Below are 23575 nucleotides of genomic sequence, written 5' to 3' on the forward strand. Positions count from 1 at the left end.
AACGGACAAGCCTGGAGGATGCAACGGTCAGTCACGGAACTACTGGCTGCTTGGCTGTTATGCAAAGCAGGATTGAATTTTGGGAAAGAGATTTATCTCTGTTGAAAGAAATTCAATAAAAGCAACACATTAATTCTAAAACACTGGACACTTGTTGCCTTGATCTTTGGAACAGTGATACAGTAAACTCCTGCGTTCACTCACATTTCATCCCCACACAAACTAATTCTGCATATCCTCCATCCTCCTTGGGTTTGAATAACATCATTGGTACACTTCTCAGGGGTCAGCCTCCCTCAGGCACTGAAGTGAAATTCCACAGGAAGCTCATCCAACCTTGGGGAGGGTCAGCCTTGGAAAAGTTTGCCACAACCTATTCGATTGTTGGAAGGCGATCACAGACTGCATATGGCAGAACGAAACAAGGTCGAAAGAAATAATTTTCCGAACTGGCTAGCTAAATGTGCCTCTTTTAGGAAAAGAAGGGGCCAGTAGATAAGGCAAAGGAGTAGTGGGTCTGCAACTAGGGATGCGGTAGGTGCTGTAGCAATCACACAAAACTTGAAAGAGTTTAGAGAGAGAATAAAAGCCCTTCAAGTATTTGCCTTTGAAATCACAAGTGCCGCAAACAGAAAAACTGTCCGATATCCCTTACGCCTTTAGTGAGGTGATGTTATTGGCCAGCACCCTGGCATAAAGGTATTTGTGATCTGCACAAGGAACTTGGTGAAAAGAGCTGGAGTGATGAATCAGAGTAGGGCCCCCTCCTGAGAAATTTAAAGTGGACAGAAAGCATACCCATCCACTTAGGAACATCACATTTCCTTCTCCACAATACGCTGACTTGCTCTGGGGGGGCAGGGCCGGCTTCAACATATGCGAACTAGTCACACGCCTAGTGCGCCGACCTCCAGAAGGGCACCGGAGATCCCTGCAGGAGTCTCCCTACGATTTAGGACCAACCGGCCCAACGAGAAGTGGGTTAAAACACTTTTTTTTCCTGACGGCTGCAGGCACCCCGTCTACCTTTTACTTGATTTGTTTTAAGGGATCTCCTTGTGTATTTATGCATTTGTATGTAGTGTGTACATTACCCAAAGGTGCTGGAGCGCTTCATTTTAACACTACCGCTTAATCTTGCCCCCTCACCTTCCTCCTCCTTCTTACAAATTTTCAATACATCGATGATTGAAGAGGATGAGTGGGAGAAGGCCCAATATTTAGTTTTGCTCAGGGCGTTCTCTGTAGGGGCGGCAGCAGGGTCCGAGCTACTGACCGGAAGGAGGTTTCAGGTGGTTGGGGGGGGGGGGGGGAGGTTGAAAGCATGTCATTATGACCGTTTTGCATGGACAGTCTGAGGACATAACTGGTCTGCTCTCATATGCTCTACACCGTGGATAGAGCGTGAGATTCATGTACACAGTTCCGACAGCAATGTAAGTCAGAACAGTACCATTTAATGGCGCAACAATTCTTTGTTCATAACAATTTAATTCCAAACTACATTTAATCAGCAGAAAAAGACAGAATTTTACTCAAGACGAGCAGTCTGATTCAAGCCCTATAATCTGATTTACTGTAAATGACGCAAATCAAAGAGAAGGTTAACACTGCGTATGACACAATAATAGGTTGCTATATTTACATGTTCTCAAGAATCTAAATATATTTCCAAAACCTAGGAACCCACTTGCACTTTAATTTTCTCAGCAAGTGACCTCACCATTAATGTAGTTTGATACGGATCAAAAACTCTGTTTTATTGCATTTAGTCTCCTCGATTCTTCCTGACAGGGCTCAAAGCAACACATATTAGTCATGCATTGCGGAAGATTACAACATTGTAGGCCTATTGGTCCACACAGAAGCCATAATGCACTGTGAAGGACATTGTGTTAATTAAGCACAGTAACACCGAAAGCTTATAGTACTTCTCTGCACAAGGCAAACTATGTACATTTCTACATAGTTACCACCTGCCTGCACAACAGATGGCATAGTTCTAACTAGGGTAATTCCCAAGGTTACATCAAGATTTGCACCTTGATACAGGCGGCTTACAGTACTGTAATATTCAAAGTCAAGACCTATGAGCATCAGTACACATGGAACACCTTAATGCACTAGAAAGGGTGTGCGCCTAATTATGCACATTGGTACATAGGGACCCGCACAAATCATTGTCCTACCGATACACACTGATACAGAGAACGTACTGTGGTGCTCCACACAGGATTACAGCAAACGTTTTGCAAATACCACAATTACAACCGAGGGCACTCTTCTAACAAGGCTCATTCGTACAGAGCTCACAGTACTGTGCTGTTTCAACTAGATAATTACATTGGTACAGGTGGATTACTATACTGCAATACACACAGTCCCTTGTTCTCCCTAAGTAGTCATGGGTATACCCAGACGTGGGTCCCTTGCTCGTTGTGCCACTGGAGTCAAGCTAGCCCGGCTGATGAGGAGCAATACCCCAAAACCGTTCCCAGGATGCTTGTTTCCGGTCCAGAGAGGACCTGGCCTGGCAGTTCAGGCTAGACTTTTCCCATGAGGAACAGGGTCCAGACTGATTTGCATATGGCGGGGTCCAAACTGGGGTGGCATGCGGAGCAAAAGAACGATGGATCAAACCCAGATCTCTTGACTGGGGGTGAGGGGTTGAAAAGTTTCAGCACTCCGTCCATCATCTTGTTGTGTTTGCAATACACACAGTCATAATATGATATGTGCGTAGGTCCTTAATGTATCACATAGGGCACAGGCTATCTATGTGCATTCGCTCTGTAGGCGGTCAGTAGTCACGGTGGAGGGCTTCAGTCAATCAATGCACATTGGTACAGCCAAGAAGATTCTTGCATGCCTAGTAAAGAAGAGTACCTTAAGAGTGGCCTGGTGCTCACTGACCAGCTTGGCATTCTCCATGGTGAGGGTTCGAAGACAGGCGCTCATCTCCGAGCACTGCTGTTCCAGTTGGTCATTCTGGGCCTAGTGGAGGAAGGAAGTTATTAGAAAATGTAATAGTCAAAGTTCAGGACATGAACCCTCACTCACAATTTACCAGATTGTACGTGTACTTATAGTGTATGATGCTAATGGTGCAGATGAAGTAGGTGAAGTTCATGTAGTATGTAAGTGTACCTGGCGTCAGCCACAATCTCTTGTGTGCCCAAGAAGGTGCCTGAAGATGTTCAAAGACATTTTCTCAGTAACATTAGCACCATCGGTTTGGAACTTTTACTAAGAAGTACCACTAAAGGTCCCGCTGGGTGGGAAAGGGCCTAGCATCCTCCTCTCAGCCTCCCATCCCCACAGCAAACAATCTATATGTGGCACTTGAAGGAAAGAGCTTCAAACTATCCAACACTTCCAACTCAGTCCCTGTTGCTCAGTCCCCAGCTCTTGTTCTAGGGTAGGAGCACCTAACTCACTTCCACTCCACTATTATTTCTGTTCCACTTTCCTCATACCTCATCTCCCACCTGAGGGTCAACGCTGAGAATTATAGGGACACAGAGAGAAGCCAAGACCAGTGAGCACTACTAAAAGTCTTCTGCTCTACTGCTGTTCCTCAATGGAAGAATCTGGAGGATACAAAAAAATCTACACCCTGGGAAGAGATCAGACCCCCTTTTGTCTCTATTCTACTACACCAATCTTCAGTGTGTTTCAAAGCATTTAGGATAAACCACTGACACTCTTAGAAATATTCATGATGTACTGCAAAGTCAAGAAGGCACATTTACATTGAAATTCATCAAGTAGTAAAACATCATAAAGGTACAGAAGAGGTTAACTAATTAAATGTTTTGTTTCTCCTTTAATTTCTAGGTACTTTTAAGGTCTTAGAATGATTTTGACACGCTTCCAACCCCAGCCGCCCTGGTCTTCTCAACAATTCTGGTTACAACCTTCTTTACTCCCCTCAAAGCATTCTCCAGCTTGGGTTTCAATGCCCTGTACAAGTTTTCATTTCTTCTTATACACAGTTAATGATTTTATTCTACACTACCATTATCCTTGACAGGCTACAGTTCCCTTTAAGGGTTTGTCGCACTCCTATATTTTCCCACATCACACTTTCCCTGCACACCTCTGTCATTAACAATCCATGGAGGGGTTTAATATTTTCTTGAATTAACATTTTTTTTTTTAATAGGCTACTTATTACAAATGAAGTTCAGGAAAACAAAGAGGACTGGTGGAGAAGCAGAGGAGTGCCTCATGGTCTTTACCTGCACATGCTCAGACTTCTCCTTCATGGTCATGAAATCCCTAGAAAGCTGCATTTTCTCTGCTAGTTCAGTTTTAAGTCTGGACTCAGCATCCTGTGGAAACAAACCACAGGGAAATATCTAAATGAAGAGATACCTTGTAGACTGACACACTCATGTTCCTCGGACTACAAAAACACACACACAAGTTGCTGTGCCACCTTTACTTTGTCTCCATGAACAGCGTTTAACGTATGTCACACACATTGTTTGGTCTTTCGGTAATAGAAGCAAAACAAAGAAAGGTGTCAGAACCTCCCTGTTCAGATGTTAGTCACTGTTAGAAATGGGGGTCTCTAGTTAGCAGAGGTAGGTACCTTTGACCAAATAGGGACCCTTGCTTCTAGTCGGGGTAAGGGGGAAACACACTGTAGATAAACCCTGCTCACCCCTTTGGTAGCTTGGCACGAGCAGACAGGCTTATCCCCAAGGCAATGTGTAAAGTATTTGTACCAACACTCACAGTAACACAGTGAAACATGACAAATTATGCAAGACCAAAAACGACAAAACTCCAACATACACAATTAATGCTCTTCTCTGAATAGTTGTTTGGAATGTTCTTTTCAACAACAAACTTGTAGATTCTGTATTCTGCAGGTATTATCAAAAACGATCTTGTAGTTACAGTATTCCTTTAGGCCAATGACATGGGATCAAAAACAGTCTCAAAACTAAAATAAGACACGTGCAGGGACTGTATTTTCCTTGGTGAGCGTATGGTTATTTGCCCAGGTCACTTGACACCGAAGCACGGTGCCCTTCTTGTTCTTAAAACAAAGAAAAGCACCCTGCTAATTCTTCAACTGACTTTGTCGTGAAGGGCTATGACAACCTGGACCCGGATGTTTACTCGTAAAGAAATAATGGTGGAGATGGGGCCCTCGGTGCCGCCGATCTCACTAGGAGAGGAGCTCCACTAGCGGGAACAGCCCCCCGCAGACCCACATACCGCCCCAGGCACCGCCACTCGCAGTCGTTCAAATTTCACTCTGAACGTTACCTGGGGTGTGGCTTTTCTCGCGTCCTCTTTGACGACGTCCTGCTGGGCGGCTCCGTCGGCCGGAATGGTACAGGGCTGGAGCGTACTGGTTGCTAGGCAGCATGGCTTTTCCTTTCGGCGTCAGGGAACTCGGGCATGTAGCTTCCAACTAAACACGGTAGGCTCTGCGATGGGCTCAATGCAGGCAGGACGGCGTGCTATCACACGCACACAGCGGTGCTGCTCCCTTCCTTTTGATATCGATCTGGGTTGACTCGGGCCGGTGACACACCCCCGAGTAGTACTTTGGTGATCGCGCTGGTTTCACGAAGGCCATGGTCCGAGCAGGGCTGAGTGCAGACACACGCACAGAGCGTTGGTGTTGGCAATAAGCACGGCGTCCAAGTATCACTGTAGGCTGCACATGAAGACACCAGCTGTATGCAGACACACGCTTACAGCTTCTCAGAGGCGATCTTGGGAACTTTGATACGCCGGAGTTCCCATAACAGGAGGCCAGCTCTCCTCAGGCCCTTGGAGATTTTCCTTTTCAGAAGTGGACAGCACACAGCAAAAGTCCTTCTCCTTCCCTTGGCAGAATAGCAACTGCAAGTCAGCCCCAGAACACACAGCAAGGGCAGTCCTTCTTCCAAGTTTCACGCACTCTTCTCCTTGGCAAAGGTTCTTCTTACTTCCAGGATGATCTAAATTACAGGGGCTTCAGCTCTCATTTTTATACCCCAAAAGTCTTTGTTCTCTATGTGTTAGAGGTCCTGGACCCAGTCCAAACCAGTTCTGGGTGCATTCTGCCAGCGCACAACTTCTTCCTTTGTGAATGTGGGCCAGGGTCTTCAGACGCACCGCAGGAGGTGGAGCCAGTCTTTTGTGGAAGGCAGGCACAGCCCTAGTCAGGGACAGGTACTACTCCTCCCACCACTCCAAATACAGATTGGTCCATTCAGCCCAGGCTGACTCACCCAGACTCCTGGAGCCACCCCAGCCCCTGTGATTCCCAAAGCCAGACAGTCAATCCACAACCAGGCAGAGGCACACAGAAAGGTTGAACAAGAAAATAGCCACTTTCTAAAAGTGCTATTTTCAAACACAGAATTTAAAAACCATCCTCACTAAGGGCCTCATGTAGGTAGCCAAATACCGGTCGGTAACGGCCGATTTTCGGTAATTATACCGTTACCGACCGGTATTTAGGCTTTTCGTATGTAGGGGGACAATTTCTGTCTTCGGAATTTACCGAATCGGTAATTTTACCGAATCGGTAATTTTACCGATTCGGTAAATTCCGAATACAGAAATGAGATGTAGGGGGAGTGTGTGGGTGATGTTTTGAGTCGGTATTTACCACCAACTAATAGTTGGTGGTAAATAATGTATGGATGTGTAAACGCATGTGATAGCGCTTAGAAGTGTGCAATGTGGCAGACATACATGCCCTTAGGGCATGTATGTTTGCCACATGTGCACACATGGCCGTTTCAGGGGTGCAACAGGGTGTCATTGTGACACCCTGCCACCCTTGCATGTGTTCCCCCCATTACCGAATCGGTATTTACCGATTCGGTAATGAGGCATACCTTCCCATCAATGGGAAGGTATGCCTCATTACCGAATCGGTAAATACCGATTCGGTAATTACCAAATTTTAACGAATCGGTAAAAATTACCGACTCATTACCTACATAGCATTTACCACTTCATAAATACCGAATTGGTATGATTCGGTATTTATGAAGTGGTAAATGCAAGCCCACCTACATAAGGCCCTAAAAGATGTGTTATTAAATTCTGAGCTCAGGGATACCAGACTCCATTTCTCCATCTTATTCCTATGGGAAGATGTGCTGGTAAAATGTTACACAGCATTCCCCATTCTTTCCTATGGGCAAGATGGCCTTTCAATAGTGAAAAACGAAATTGGCAGTAATTCACTATCAGGACATGTTACACACATCAGTACATGTCCTATCTTTCACATACACTGCACCCTGCCCAAAGGGGTACCTTGGGCCTGCTATGGGGGTCTCCTATGTGCAGAGAAAGGGAAGGGTAGGGCCTGGCAAGTGGGTGCACTTACCAGGGCGACATGGCAGTTAACAAACTGCACGCAGGCACTGCAGTGGCAGGCCTGAGACCTCTCTTTAGGGCTACTCCTGTGGGTGGCACAATCAGTGCTGCAAGCCCACTAGTAGCACTTGGATTACCAGCCCTGGGGCACACAGTGCACTTTACTAAGGACCTTACTGGTAAAACAAATATGCCAATCATAGAGAACCAATGACAATAACAATTTACACAGGGAGCACTTGCACTTTGACATCGATCAGCAGTAGTAAAGTGCCCAAAGCATCTAAGCCAGCAAAAATGAAATCCAGCATAGCATCAAAAACACAGGAGGTAGAGGCAAAAAGTCAGGGAAAACCACGCCAAGAATGCCAGGTCTAACAGTCACACAATGTGTGCAGAAGGGCACAAGCAGTGCACAGAAAGATGATGCGTATCACGGCTTATGGCAGGGAATTAGAACTGAATTGAGGCTTGGAGCGAGCTAGACACCGAAATCTCCTACAGTGGTGCGAGTGCCGTCGTTCTGCTCAACAGTGTCCAACACACCTGCTCAGACAGGTAAAGGAGAAGTTATGGAGGTATACTCATAGAATGCCCGGCTCTACGCGGAGATGTCCAACAAAATGGTCAATGGGTTACATGGCTACACAGACAATGGTGGCCAGGGTTAGGGAACAGAGCCGTATAGTTTGCTACAACTTCTCAGACTCTACTTAGTCTACTGCAACTACACTAAAGGAATGTTAAAAAAGTCTTGGAGTGAGTCTCAGCACAAAAGGAAATACCTGGAATTGGTTATTTTTTCTGCCCAAGACAAACCTCAAATACTTTGGTTGATATGTATTAGAGACATGGACGCAAGCCTCTTGGAGAGCTACAGAGTAAATAAATTCTCTTTCTTTCAATAAATGACGACAGGACAGACATCTAAACCTTAAAGTGTGATGCTGCAACTCATTCGCCACCAATCCGGACTACCGTCAATTTTTGATTTTGAGATTTTCCTTTTTGCATGGGCTAACTGATTTCTGCATGATGACCCAATAATATTACCCTATTTGTATTAACTTGAATTAAGGTGTGACCGCTTGTAGTGGACAATTTAGATGCACCCTCAACACCTGATGTTGGAGAGGATGTAAAGGAGGAGAGCTTCTCAAATATCAGAAGGGTTTGGCCTGTTTTGAGAATCACCAGTATCCATTTGCCCAATGTAATGAACATCCATTCTTAAAAGTGGGAGGTCCAGCTTTTTACCAAGAGTTGGGGAGACATTCAATTTATTTCTATTTTTCAGGAGGGTGACTTAATGGAGAAGCAATCCCCTTAAGGGCCTTTAAACAATGTTAGAAAAACAAAAATATGATGGATGGGACACTTAGTTAGTCTTTGCCACAGGAAAATGACACTCATTGCTTTAGAAAAAAAATATATATTTAGACATGAGACTTTGCCTTTCTGTTTGACCAACAAGTAGTCTTCTTCAAAAGCAACTAGAAACCATGACTGCTGTGGTATGATCCACGTTATCTGTGATATTTTCCGCCATATAACAGTTCACCGACAAAGGCCACTCTGCATAACAAACTCAGGCACTGCTTCTTCCAATGGACAGAACAAATCTGTAACTCTTTCGCGTTTCCAGTTATCTGGAATAATACAACGGGTTATGGCCCAGAGATTAGATCCAAATTACTATCCAACTATAATACTTTTCACCCAAAAAACAACTGTACGAAAATACCAATGGCCAATCACCACAAACATCAATGTATGTGAAATTTGTGATCCCAAAGGGATGGGATTATAAGAGCATAACAGTTTGTTTCTTATTATTCTTAAGTTGAATAACCTTTTTGTGTTTCTGTTTTTAAGAAAAGGGAAGTTTCTTTTCAGTCATAAGACCAGGGTTTGAATTTTGAGGAGATGTGAGTGGAAATAGAAATGTGGTCCACGCTCATAGTCAAGATCAGAAGAGACCTCAACACTGGAGCATTCAACTGGACACTGTTGCCGTAGCAGACGTCAACACGGATCTGAATATCATAGTGATGCTCGACATCTGCGCTATTCAAGATGTCGACAGCAAACTCGGACGACATAGGCTTGGTTTAAAGTGTAAAGATTTAATACAAATTCTCAACATGCAATAGCAGGGCAGGGAGCATTTAGCTGCAATTCCGACCAAAGGTTTACACTTTTAAGATGAACAATATTAATTTCCAAGTTTTCTTTATCTAGTAATTTAGGAGCTCCAGGCAACAGGAGCCATTTTGAGACCACTGTGCAAGCACTGCTCTCCCTCTTTTTCGAGACAAAACTTTTTGATTTTGTTTTTAGGTCTGGCAAAACCTTTTGATTTTACTACAATTATACACATAATATTCTTATTTAAAGTGATTTCCAGGCTGCCCTCTTTATCCATTGGTGAGTGTTTGAGCCATTCACATTTTTCGCTTGCCCTCTCTTGGTGCTGGGAACACCTACATTTTACACCCAAAATATCACCTCAACAGAATGCCCATTCATTGATGAATTGGAAGCGGTGTCAATTTCATGGGGCAATGTGTCCCCAATGTAAGACACTTCCCAAAACATCAAAATACAGTTAATTAAGTAGGGGCCAACTCAAAAAATGAATTCTAGATGAGCATAATATATGTAAGGGTTTTATTACAAAAATTCAAAAGATGCAGTACAGAAATGCAAATGCATGGAGCTGTTGCCATGAACGCTCTCAGCAAGTAGAATGTTACAGAATAGTTCAAAATCAGAAACTTTCCAAGTCCCAAGGTGGGTAGCAAAATCAAAATAGAAATGGACAGCATTCATAGCCGCACCGGAAAGGTCTCAGGGAAGTTGGGGATCACCCCTAAAATCAGGGGTTTATATACACTATTTTTGCTTATTAAAATCACTAAAACTGTTAATCCTCATGATATGGTTAAAAAGTACTACATTTTCAGCAAATCAGAGCATAGTTTAATTAAGCGTTACATTGCCTTAGCAACTAAGCACGATCCCACTACACGGAGAGGGCCTGGTGGCTCCTCACAAATAAGGTTTTACAAAACCGATGACAAAACAAGCTTTGACAAAGCCAAAAGGCTGGCAACCAATGCCAGACCTACTGCTTGTCAAATTTCTTCTGATTGAGAAGAGGACTCTGAAATGTGCTGTTCACCCTCATCCAATAGATTCAGATTTTTTTATCCCTATTTGCAGGACTATTATTCCCTCGCTTTCAAGCCTCTTTATCTTATAGTATTTTGTTTACAGTAGGGACAAGCTGTGACAGAATGTCTGTAAGGTCTTTGTAAATAAGATTCAGATTATTGTGCAGTTAATTAAAACCTTTACAATCGTACATTACATATTTCCATACACTTAAAATTAATCATTGATAAAAAAAAACACGTTAAAATGAGAAAATCTCAGTAAAAGGAAGGCCCAAAAGTAACATTGAAATACAAAGAACGTTATTGGTCAGGCTAAGGGTGTGAAAAAAGAGAAAGTACAGGGTGCGGACCTAATAATTGCAATTTTGGATGCAAAATGTGGTAATCTTTAACGTTTGCTAAAGTAACAGTTCTACGAAAGCTGTACAGTCCTTTAGAGCGCGGGGTCTGCTAGTCCTGATATTACTATGTTTCCTATTTAGGCCAACAATACATGCGTTAGCCTCTATGGGTTGGCTCAAGGAGCCGCAAACAGTTCAGCTGTGATTCAATCTGTGACCAGGGGGCCAGCCTTTTTCATGGTTATTTCTACAACAGATATGTATTTTACCAACCGACAGCTTAGTTGGACATCCTCACCAGAGAGGGATGCTTTTACTGCTTGTCTGCAGGTTCGAATGGCTTTCATGTTCAAGATGGGTCTTAGCAGAGCTCGTCGGGCCGATTTTAGGGCCTTGCAGATAGTCAGCAGGTGCACTATGTCCTCCTCCCCTTCTCCGCAGAGGCGTCAAATTGCAGACTGCAGACAGCGGGGGGCGTAGCCAAGGTGGCATATGATATGCAGATGGTACTATGCCTAAGCGGAGTTTCAGGAATTTCTCTTTAGTCGCTCTTGAGAAGCTAGTGAGGAGGTATGCTTGAGGTGAAGCCGTGTTGTAGGTCTGTTGGATAAACCAGCCATGGGAGCGGTCTGACAAGGCAGCTTTATCCTGTATAAGAGACTCTTTTTTTATCACTTTATTTTCAATTTTTTTAAAGCTGGTAGTCGTTGTTGGTAGCTCCCAGAGTTCCTGCAATCCCAGTTGGCAGAGTGATTTATCCAGATAATTTCGGGCTGGGCATGTCCCCTTATTCTTCAGTTCTTCCCATAGATACGTGTTTAGTGAGTCAGGCGGGCCCCTTTTGATTTTAAACCAGCTTTTGATGAATGCCCCTCTACGGGCAAGCTCTTGCCTTTGAAACCCGAACTCCAGCCTCAATTATGCGGGGGTTGTATACCTTGGAAGCCCAAAGATCATTTGAATTGCTTTTGTTATTGTGTGGTCCAGTATACCTGCGTCTCTCCCTCTCATGGCTTCGCTTCCGTAAGTTATCGACGGTAGAAGTTTTGCCTGGATCACTCTAATTAAGGGAAGGAGGTTTGGGCCAGAGATGTTGTTCTTAAGATTTCTTAGCGCCACAGCGATCATTAGTCCCCTTTATTTTATGGACTCAATTTGCACTGTGTACTTCCCTTTGTTATCGATCATGATTCCCAGGTACTTGTAGCTTTGAACTGCCTCCAGTTTCCGTGACGCCAGGAACCATTGTGGTTGTTTCTTTTTTTTGCGCCAATTCACACAGTGTTTTTGTTTTTTCTCTGTTGATTCCGAGTTTGTTCCCCTCAGAGTACTGAGATGTTAAGTCGAGCAGGCGCTGTAGGCCCACCGGTGTCTGACTTATTAGTACCAAGTCATCTGCGTAGAGTAAATTAGATAGCTGGAGCCCGCCTATTTTTGGTGCATGCGAATTGTTTCCATTTAGGATGGTTGAAAGCTCTGCCATAAAGAGATTGAAAAGTAATGGGGCGAGTACGCAGCCTTGCTTTAATCCGATGGTTGTTGGGATCTTTTTTGATAGATGGTCTCCTTTGCCCAGTTTGACTTGGACCCAGGTGTTGCTATGCAAAAGGATTAACTGATTTAGGAGTAGTGATGAAATGTTCATTTTTTCCAGTTTTTTCCACAGTAAATTCTATTTATGTGGTCAAATGCAGCGCTATAGTCAATAAAGCATAGGTATAGGGGCTGTTTTTTGGCGAGTGCGGCATCTATCACTAATGAAAGGGTCATGATGTTCGTAGTAGTGCCCATATTCTTACAAAAGCCTGTTTGGTTTAACAGGATTGCAGATGTTTCCGCCACCCAAGTTGTTAGTTCTTGTAGGAGCAGTCCTGCGTAGTATTTTGCTTCGTTGTCAAGCAATGCTACCAGCCTATAATTTTTTGGGTTATCCCGGTTGCCATTTTTATAGATGGGGGAGATGATCGAGCCCCTCCATGAAGGTGGTATCGTAGAAGTTCGTAGGATTGATTCAAAGGTTGGTTTTAATATGGATGCCCAATATTCTGGGTCTTGTTTATATAATATGGGCGGGATCCCGTTTGGACCAGGGGCTCCCTCGCGCCTGCCTTTTGAAATTCTTTTGCAGATGTATTTGCACGTAATTTTGAAAGGTTGTTCTGAAGTTAAATTAATGGATAGTTGAGATGTTAAGGGTTCGCTTCCGGGTGAGGGAGCGTTGGTATAAGGTAGGGTTTCCAGGTCTTTATTGAAGTGAGTATGTAGGAAGGTTGTCCAAGCCTCTTCGGTAACATGTGAGTTAATGCCTGGGTTTGGAGAACTGTCAAGTGTGTTGACCTTTAACCAGAATTGAGCGCTATTGTTATTTTTAATATCATACCGGAGTTTTGCACAGAAGGCCCCTTCAGCATCTTTTTTTAGGCACCATAATAGTTTCCTTCGTTTGGCTTTCAGAGCCCTCAGTTCCTCTAGGGCCGTGCGGTCCTGTTGATCTTTCTTTAGTCTCCGTAGTGTGCGGTTTATCGATGTTCTGAGGTTTTTAAGTTGCACGTCGTTTTCAATATGAAGGAATGGGCGTTTTGGTTGGACGAGGCCTGGGCTTCTCTTTTTGTGTGAATCCTTTTTTACACCATATTTGTTTCCGAGTTTCCTTGTAAACATCTGCCAGCTTCTTAGACTGTCAGAGTCTGCAAGTTGTACCTCTTCCATCAATAGTTTTGCGGGGATGAGAAACACTTCAGGGTCGTCTATTTTGCATTTTATTCTCTTTTCCATAGCTGTGAGTTCTAAGTTGTGGACGTTTTCTGGCAAGGTATGTGGTGTGAAAGTTGAGCATATTGTGATTTCCTGTGGTAGATGGTCGCTGTAGTCAGAGGTTCCAATATGATAGTCAATTATTTTTGAAAACATGCAGCGAGTAACAAATGTGAAATCTATTGTAGTGCTTGCTGTTGTATTGTGAAATGTTGCAGTCTGTGGTTGGTCTCCTGGAAATCTACTGGTAAGTGATCTAAAGCCCAGCTGCTCGAGGATTGCTAGAAGCTTCTGTGGGGTTTTCGATGTTTTAGGTGTTTTTGTGTGACTCCCGCCTGCGTTGTTATCTTTTATTATTGCGGACCATGCAAAGGGGTCGTCCCCCATGTCAGTTTCTTCAGGTGTTCTCCTAAACATGTTTGCGTTGAAGTCCCCGGAAATAATCAGCCTATTGGTCTGCTGTTCCGTTAAAATGATTTCTAGCTTCTCCTTCAGCTGCAAGGTCCCTTTAGTTCTGCCACGCGGATGTAGGTAAAGGTTTATAAGAATTACCGACTCATTTATTTCCTCCCCTTGTAGAGTTAATCTGAGTGCTTGCATAGCATTTGGAAGAGTTAAGTTATGCGATATTGGCTCCAGGGCGTAGATCCTCTTTATGGAGCTGTATGTTGCAAGCCCTCCCTTGCTGTGTCCAAATTTGGCACTTTTTATTGCAGGTGAGGAGAACAAATTGAATCCGTTCAGAGCTGGCGGAATTTCACACCAGGTTTCCTGGAGCAAAATTAAATCGAAGCCTTCTAGATAAAGTTGCAGTTCCCGATTGAAGATCTTCTCTCCAACCCCATTGATGTTCCACGAGCAGATTTTAAGGGTATTGTTATTTACTTCAACATTGGGTACACAGAGCTTCGAATTTCACAGGTTTTGATTTGTGTTTATGGTCCTCGATAACCAGGTCCACTCTTGTGGGGGTGTGGTTTTTATTGCATTGGGTATGGGGTGACGCTGGTCTCTTATTACATTACGCTCTGGGCTTTCGCTGCGGGCTCCGCGTAGCACTGAGTAAGATTTATCGCTCAGTTGAGTCCCCCCGGGTCTGTTTGGTTTAGCAGGATGTTAGTTAGTGGTTCCGGGTATCTTGGTTTGGAGTAAGGCCGAAGCTTGATGCCCCAGGTGTTAAATTTAGCATGTTCTTTTAAGATTTTATCTGCTACCGTGGATGAGGCCCAATCTGTTTTAGTTGCTTCCACCCCCGGGTGCTCCGAGGACAAATTCTATTGACTCTAGGTCCTCGGATCTCAGGGTCTTCAGGCTATTGATCGAGTGTATTAGACGTAGTATGTCTCCTCTATTGAGTGGGTCTATTCGTCCCCTGGACTTGTATTCAGGGTGGAACATAATTATTGTAGGATTCAGTTGCGCAGTTTGATCTATAGATGGTTCTTGGATGATTTTAAATGTATCCACTAGTTCAGGAAGTTCTCTTGGAGTGGGTGGAACCGTACCGTCGGTTGTACCCTCTATAGCTTGACCTCTTTTCCCAGGGGGGTGGATCTTTTGGGTTTCTCCCCCATTGATGGGTATTCTAGGGGCGTTACTTCCCTGCGCTCCTGTCCCCTCTTCCAAGTGTTCTGGAAGTTCCTGGTGGCGTTCTGTCGCCTCGCTCACCTGGGCTGAAGTGTCTAGGGGATCTGTACTGAAGTTTTTCTCCGAGTCTCGTGCCATAGCCCTGTCAGGGGGGTTTATTTCAATAGACTCAGTAAGTTTCTGGTTTCGCCTCTTTCTCTTCAGCTTCCTTCGCTGCTTGCGGGTGAGCGAGCTAGATGATGGGTTCGTTTTGTTGTGCTTTGTTGGCCCTGGCGAGGGTGTCCGAGTTCCAGACCTTGTTTGGTTGTTTTACTCTGTGCTTGTTGGGACGGAGGCCTCTTCGCAGGGGCTAGGGTCTGGTTTCTGGTCTGTGGTGGCCTGCCTCACGTCCCCAGTTGTCAGTCGTAGTAGTTGATGCTCTGCTGTACTTGTTATTATGGCTGGCCCTTTCGGAGTTGCCTTCTGTGATACGGTGTCTTTTATATCAGATAAGAGATTGTCCATTGCCTTCGGAAGGGTAGCCAGCTTATCTATAAGTGTTGCACAGGTGCAGCTGACAATTGTTATTCGTGTCTCTGCCTGTGCTCTTCTAATCAAACTGTTAAGATCTGCCAGTTTGTCATCTATATTCGCCACAAAAATAGAGAGGGAGTTCAGAACTGACAATTGAACATCCATCTTATCTGAGTGATATTGCATGGCGTTGACTGACATTTGCATCGTATGTAGCAGAGTAGTCCAGATGTCTTGTTTCTCCTGTTTTTCCTGTTCTTTTTCCTGTTCTTTTAAATGTTTTGTGTTGTTCCTTGGCGAGCAATTTCTTCGTTGGAGTCCAATTTGGGGGCCGAGAGAGTATGAGGCAACTAATTCCTTCCATTCCTCCGGTGTCAGATAAGAGCATTCAGGTTCTTCTTCCTGAGTTATTAAGGAGGGTTGCTGTTGTGTATTGTTTTGTATAGTCGATTCGTCTTGTAGTCAGTTGGTAATCACTGCCTTGCGGGCAATCCTGTGTGGGTTGAGAGAATCCTTCCGATAATGCCTTTGGAATGGTCTGAATTTCTCCCACCGCCAGTTGAATTGGCCTATGCACGGGGTTTTTATTTCCCGTCGTTGCAAACTTGGATCCAGGCCCTGGAGGAGGTGGGAGGAAAATGTATTTTGCCGTGTGTAGATCTGCGTTTTGCCTTTCCATTGCTTTCTCCTCTTGTTGCGGTTGTGATTCAGGGGTAGCTGAGTCGTCCTTTTCGGTAATAATTTTTATTGTGAGTATCAACAGTACTATTGGCCATGCCACCTGAATCTTGTACCTCGCACTCATAGTGCGTTGATCCCTTTTCTCTCTGATTATGTGATGTCCAGTCAGTCAGGGTTTCTTCTTTGTTGCCGCTAAGGAGTGTGTGGATATTGTAGTTTGTTCTCTCCTTCTTTCATAGCCCTTGTAAGGCTGTGGGTCCAACTTTGGCCAGCTGTTTCACTTACTTTGATTTTTTTGGTATTTACCTGGGTGTTTGGTTTTGGCGTCGGGGTCAGCACTAGTTGGTTCAGTTTGATGTTTTTTGCTTCCTCATGTGCCTTGTCCCCTTGTTTCATCTTCCCTTCAAACATCTCGTGCCTCTCATCTTCTGAGCTAGTTTCGCACAGTCTTGTAGCACCTGGCACTTCCCTACTGGACAGAGACCCCGCGTAGCTTTTATCTAACTGCTGCTGTTGCTCATCGGAGTATAGTGTTTTGATGGGTTGAAGGGGCGATGGGAGATTCTTCCCTTTGTTGGTGTCTAGGCATAAGACTGATCCTGCGTCTTTTAGAAATGAAAATTTGGTGTATATTTGTGGCTGGTGATTTTTGAGTTTGGTGATCCTGGCGGTTGAACTGTTTGTGTTAGCTGTCGGCGGTGCCTGCGGACTGCTGAAGAATGGGGAGATCAAGAGAGTTTCCCTTTCCTCTGTTGAGGGAGCTTCTGCGCTCTCTAAATTCTCCATGGCAGGGGTCTTCTTTGTCCTGCGCGTTCTCCTATTGAGGTTCGACGTTGCCTGCTGTCTTGTATTCCCTGATCTCATTGTTGCGTTCGGTGCAAAAATGCGTTACGTTGCAAGTCCCTGTTTTTTAGAATTTTTCCGCTTTTCCTTAATTTAGTTTGGTTTGATTTTAGTTCCCTCGTGCAGTCCCAGTTGCCTGGTGTCCCAAGTCCAAAGTCCCAGTTGCCAGGTGGCAGAGGATCCTGCAACCTGGGGCTTGTTGCTCTGCCGTCTGCTCTCCCTCTTTGGCAGAGACTCGGAAAGCTGGGTCAAGGGAAGTGTCTCAAGTACTGGGTTCGCCAGTCAAAAAGTTGAAGGGCGGCTGGATCCACGTGGACAATGACCCAGGAGTCGCCCCCCCTGGGAACAACACAGCCGCTGCAGTCACCAGCACCAGCGCGCCCGTCCGCCTACCCTGCCCCCCCCTACCTACGGCTCCACAGCACTGAGTCTCCTCCGATTCCCGCCCCACCCGCTCTCCCCCAACCTCCGTGCGACAAGAGCGGGGGGGGCAGCGGGGTAAGAGTGCGGAAGGTAGCGAGTAGCGCCAGGAGCAACGCTAGGAACAGCGCAGGAGATCAGCAAGCTGGGGTGGGCAGGGGGGGGGGGCAAGGGGGGCAGCGCTCACCGCATGCACGCACGCAATCAGCCCTCAGCAGCCAATTGCCTCCGGGCCCGGCGTCAGTCAGCGATCCACGTCGCCTCACCTCCCAGTACAGCAGTACAGCAGCAGAGCAAATGGCAGCAGTGGAGATTGCCGGTGGCGTTTGCGTTTTGCTAGTAGTGATCGCAGAGCGGGGGCAGGCAAAGCGCCAAGAGGTCGCCAGGAAGTCGCTGATTTTCCACGGAGTCCTCGTTCCCCGCCGCTGGCCGCTGCAAGTCCGCAATCCACAGCCCGCCACGGAGTTCAGGGCTCCCCCACGCCTCAACCCGCCTCAGCCCGTTTCGGACTTCTCAGGGCACCAGGCGGCCTTGTGGGACCAGCGGCACAGAGCGGCACAGAGGCGGGTCGGGTCGGCGGCGATTACAGCGGCTGCAGCAGCTTCCGCAAACCGTTCCGTTCCACGGCTAGCACAGGCTCCTCCTCCACACACAGCCGGAAGTCGTGACTCAGACCAGGTACAGTACTGTACATATCTTTGTAAATAAGGGAATGTCTTAGCTAGTGCCAGAAACGTGAGCCATAAGACAGAGAGATAGTATGTCCAGTGCTTAATTTGTGAAGAAAAAAAAATGCTAGGGCACTCATCGTTAAGGCCAATGCAGATTGCACCACATATTGCCGCTGCCAATGATAGTAGCAACACAAGTACTAGCCATCACACCTCTATAAGTGCGACAATTCAGACTATTTCAGGCCCCCAAAGTTATAAGAATGGCTTGGGCGGCAGGTAATTTGCCAATAAAAAGCGCCGGGACACTCCAATGGAGTAGCCGTGTGCTATAGAAATCAAAAATAACATAACATACTTTGGGAAGGGCCTTAAAACTTGGCTCTTTGCCCCTTAGCATGTTCCCTCCTTAGTTTTGTGTTTTTCTTTTATCTCACTGTGTTATGTTTTTATGCTTACAAGCTGCCAATAAAAAGCGCCGGGACACTCCAATGGAGTAGCCGTGCGCTATAGAAATCAAAAATAACATAACATAACATATTCATTTTAATGTTTATTTAATTAATAATTACCTGTTGTTGTGGTCATCTCCAAAATAGCCAGACAGCAGCACCACCACCTTGTGGCAGCTGTCACACACACCGGTGTTGAGAAGTAAGTGCCGCAGCTGAGCACCGGAAACCACCGGCTCAAATTAAGCACTGGGCCTATGCCCCATGTCCCGCATTTTTCAGGTCTTTTGGTCATTCAGTAAAATGTACTTAAAGGGTTTTCATCATAAATAAGCCTGCTGTCTTTATTAACAATGAGGCAGATTGAGTGGCCACACCACTGGATGGCACCAGATTGCATCCTTTCTCCTTACTAGCACTTCCTTTTGACAACTGCCAAAAACGGAAGAGACGTCTAGAGGGGCCCGCATTTCTTTTCCCCCTAGGGCTCCTAATTACTTTTGACAAGCAAGCAAGAGCCCATATACGGTATGTAACTCGAGGGAGAGATCCTCTGTTAGAAAATACGTGTGATGTATTTAATAAGAAATGTAACTCTCATTGCCTGTCCCCTAACTCTTCTTTCACCCCTTGTTTTCCTGTCTTTTTCTGTCTGCCTTTCTCTCTTTTTCACTAAATAACGTCATGTGGAGTTAGCTAAACAAACGTGTCATAATGTCTCAGGCCACTAATGAATAAAATGCGATTGGTACAACCTATGCTAACCCTGTAACAGAATTGCTAATGTGATCTTGGATAAAAATAAATAAAACACGTTGAAATAAAAAAAAGAAAATACGTGTAAATAAAGGGACAGCTTTTTTTTTTTTACAAAAAAGCTGATACCCAACAGTGTTTGTAATTGCCCTGGTAATTATACCTACAAACTGCACATAAATGCCTTGATAGAACTACAGGGCTAATTTCATTTGGGATTCCAAGTTAGGCGATTTTTGTCCATGTGCTAATAGCTTGACCCTCTCAACACCCCAAAGGAGAAAAGGCCTCATCTGTACCTAGGCTCTGCAAAACCATCCATTTTTATTCAAAAGTGCACTCGACGCCTTGTAGTTAAAGGTGGCATTTATGGTAACATCTGAAAATAATCTGGCTTACCTTGGCTTCTGCTCGGAGTTGGGCAATTATGCTGTCCTTGGCATCTAAAATATCAGACAAGAGGGGGTAAACACAGGTGTGATATCACATATTTGACCTGCCAGCACCACAAATCGAATTGCGCTCTGTCACTATTTTTCATTTTGCCTAATATATATATATATATATATATATATATATATATATATATATATATATATATATATATATATATATATTATTTTTTTCAACACAATCCTTCTGGTCAGAGGGACAAACGGGTCGCACTCCCGTAGTTTTTGCAATTTGTTTTATTTTCTTTGCATCCTCATTTGCATGGCTATAGGCGAGACGATCTACGCGTTTTGGTATCTCCAAATACCTTGCTCATGATATATTTAGACAGACGACAACGAGGGAAAATTAATTATTTATTTAATTTTCCCTCGTGGTCGTCTGTCAAAATCCCCGCCCGGCCCTACCACCCCTCCGCTCTTACCTACACGGGCCGCGGCTGCTTTGTGTGATGCCAGGGAAGGAGAGTAAAGCCACCTTATCGGGAAATGTAGGATTTTTATTGGTCCCCACTTCCATGGGGAATTGTACTTCACTGTAGAAATTGTATGTTTAATTGTGCATTACTGAGCTTGTTAGTTTCAGGTATGCTTCACCGCTTGCTTGAAAGGGGATGCCCCTATCAATGCCCTTGAGACCTGTTACTTGCCTTTGCCGCTGCTCAAAGGGCTAGACACATGAGCAAATCCTCTCTCATTAACCTAACTGGAGCTTCATTTGGTTCTGCCTTTTAGAGGTTTCACTTGCCGTCACTTGCTGCTTAACTTTCCCAACCGCACTGCAATCCTCGGTTTAGCATTAGGGAATTTCCCTTCAGGGGAAATCTTACTTGATTTGCATATGACTATCTTTAAATAACTTGCCTTTGTATTTGCTATTTTGACTTGCTTTGGATTATATTGAACTACGCTTTATGAGGTGATTATTGATTTATGACTAATCTGAATGTTTTGAGTTTGTAAATTTGCTGATCTGCTAATAAACCTTCATGGTTTGCAAATCTACTCCTCTCTGTCGTTATTGTGAAGCCTAATGTGCTTCACGGTCATTGAGGCGCTGATGTTAAGCCTCAATTTCGGACAAAGGTCGAGACACTCGAGTGAAACTTCCACTCAAATTTACACCCAGCAATTTGCATGGTGCGAACACCATCCCATGCTGCTTTGCCTTTATACAAAAAAGAGCACATTTAAACAAATTGCCCAGAATTGCACCTTTTTTGTTTGGTCAGTGTTATCAGCCCAATACACATTGATGAATAGTGTGCTATGCTTGTAAAATTGTGTGGCAGACAGGTATTTTTGTGCCAGTAATACTAGCAATATTGTGTCAAATGGACTGTGGTGTAAATTAGCACAGATCAATCAAAAAACATCATTCTGTATATTCTGGACAGATTATGGTAGCCCCCCCTGCTTAGACACATGGAAGCCAGGTGCATAACGGGGCCGCAAATGTGGATAGCAGAGCGGATGGTGTTGGTGTTGCAGAGAAGTCTTTATGGCTAAATGGGATGTCAATGTCTGATGCCAAAGCCCTGGATAAAAGGGTGGCGTGTGAACTCCACATACAAAATTAAAGTAAACCTGTGGTAACAACCATGCCGGTAGTGTGCAATTACGAGTACATTTACATGGAATGGGGAATAACTGCGCAGTCCTGGTTTTATCAGGTTGAATTCCACACTATATTCCCTGTACAATGGGGATTAAAACTCACACTTATATGTGAGCTTGTAGGTAAGTGTGTGCAGGGATGGAGGGAAGAAAGATGGGAGGGTAAGAGATGGAAGTGGAAAAATTGCCCTGGCATATGAGAGCCCTTGCTGTAAAAAGTTAATGAGTGGGGCTAGGATAGAGGTTTGGCACTTCCTAACATTTTATCAGCATTTTTATACAGCTTGTAAATCTGGGTGCAGGAACACTAGGCTAGGAGTATTCCAGTTAAGCAAAATTCTACAAAGGAATTTTTCCCTACCCAAAATGTAATCAGGTCCTAAGAAATCAAGAAAAAAAAAGAGTTAACAACACACTTTCATCAACAATGTCAATTCAATTTACATTTTCTGGTCTATTTTAAAGATAAAGGGAAAGGAACATGAAAATATTGATTCAATAAGATCTACGCAGAAGCTGATGAGATTAGAACCAGGGTGTATTCCCAAAGAGATCCCAGGTAAAGTATTCCCTAGCAACAGAGAATAATGTCCTTCTCCAGGGAGAATTTCTCCAATTTTAAAGGATTCACCAAATGGTGGTGTTGGCCACATTATAGTAGGTTGTTTGATCCCAATGGTGATTCAAGCCAGTTTCCAATGTCAGAGTCATGCCTAGGTTTGTGGGGATGCCAGGAATGAGCAAGAAGGCCATGTGGTCTTTCTGGAGGGCTCTGAATGCTCTATGAAGGTCCTACACCCAGTGTTATCTACAGAGATTCAAGGTCCAATGCACTCTACGATGATCTCCTAAGAGAATCCAAGGCTCTGCTTAACAAGGTGGTCCCATCCACTGTGTCCTCTATGGAGATTCAAGGTCTGATGATTTCTATGGAGGACTCTGGATTGTATATCTTTAGTAAAGTCAAGATTCTCTTAACACCGGATTTGGAGCATCTACATTAAATATGGAGATCCCAGGTCCTCTATAACACAAGGTGATCCCTAGCCCAGTGATCTCAATGGAGATTCAAGGTCTTAGATACTATATTTGTATTTTATCAGGAGATCCTAGGTTCAATGTTCTCTATTGAAGACAATATATTCTCCGAGGTAATCTCAAGTCCATTATTATATGTATTTATTTAGAACACAGGATTGTCTTTGGACACCGTGGGAGCATATTTTTCATATTAAAAACACTGTGCCTACTTTAGGTTTCCATTAGTTGACACAACTAGGCCACACTGGCCTGCAAAAAGAACAATTGATTGACAGAATGCAGAACAATGTCATACATTCACCCCAGTACAGAGATCTGGGCCTAAATCCATCGTTTTTTTGCTCACCATGCCATTCCAGTTTGGACCCAGCCATATGCAAATCAGTCTTGACCCTGTGCCTCATGGGAACAGTCCAGCCCGAACTGCCAGGTCCTCCCTGGACTGGAAACAAGCATCCTAGGACCGGTTACGGGCTTTCAGCCCTCATCAGCCAGGATAGCTTGATTCCAGTGGCATGGAGAGCACGGGACCCATGTCTGGGCATACCCGTTCCACTCTTGGTGACAATTGCAAAAAGAACAATTGATGAACAGAATGCAGAGCAATATCATACATTCACCCCAGTACAGAGATCTGGGCCTAAATCCATCGGTTAGCATTTAAATCGTGCTTGTTTTTGTATGCACGAGCCCGCCCTGCTTGTTCATGTTTTCAGATTCAGAAAATCATTTTAATTCAGCTGCAAACCATGGTATTTACTTGCATGTAACTAATTAATATTTCACTAGATATGATGTTCTTCTGTTACAATATTGCAAGGCCACTCAACTGTGCCTCGATGTTATTTATGTGCAAAAGCAGTTCACTGTTTTTCTTTCATGTTTTACATTCATATTTTCTTCTGCAACAGGTTATGTGCACGG

At 44.4% G+C, this 23575-nt stretch overlaps 1 protein-coding gene across 2 annotated transcripts in view; it reads right to left on the reverse strand.

Moving 5' to 3' along the window:
* The window catches only part of CCDC150 (coiled-coil domain containing 150), a 343163-nt gene that overhangs the window by 239129 nt on the left and 80459 nt on the right, over positions 1–23575 (reverse strand). For both annotated transcript variants that reach the window (XM_085635385.1, XM_085635384.1), the window contains exons 8-10: positions 19941–19984; positions 4242–4334; positions 2887–2994 (exon numbers count right to left, since the gene is read on the reverse strand). In XM_085635385.1, coding sequence (XP_085491511.1) covers positions 2887–2994; positions 4242–4334; positions 19941–19984 — 245 coding nt within the window. The remainder of the gene's footprint in view (positions 1–2886; positions 2995–4241; positions 4335–19940; positions 19985–23575) is intronic.

This window comes from Triturus cristatus, chromosome 11 (genome assembly GCF_964204655.1).
Source record: "Triturus cristatus chromosome 11, aTriCri1.1, whole genome shotgun sequence".
Lineage (NCBI taxonomy): Eukaryota > Metazoa > Chordata > Amphibia > Caudata > Salamandridae > Triturus > Triturus cristatus.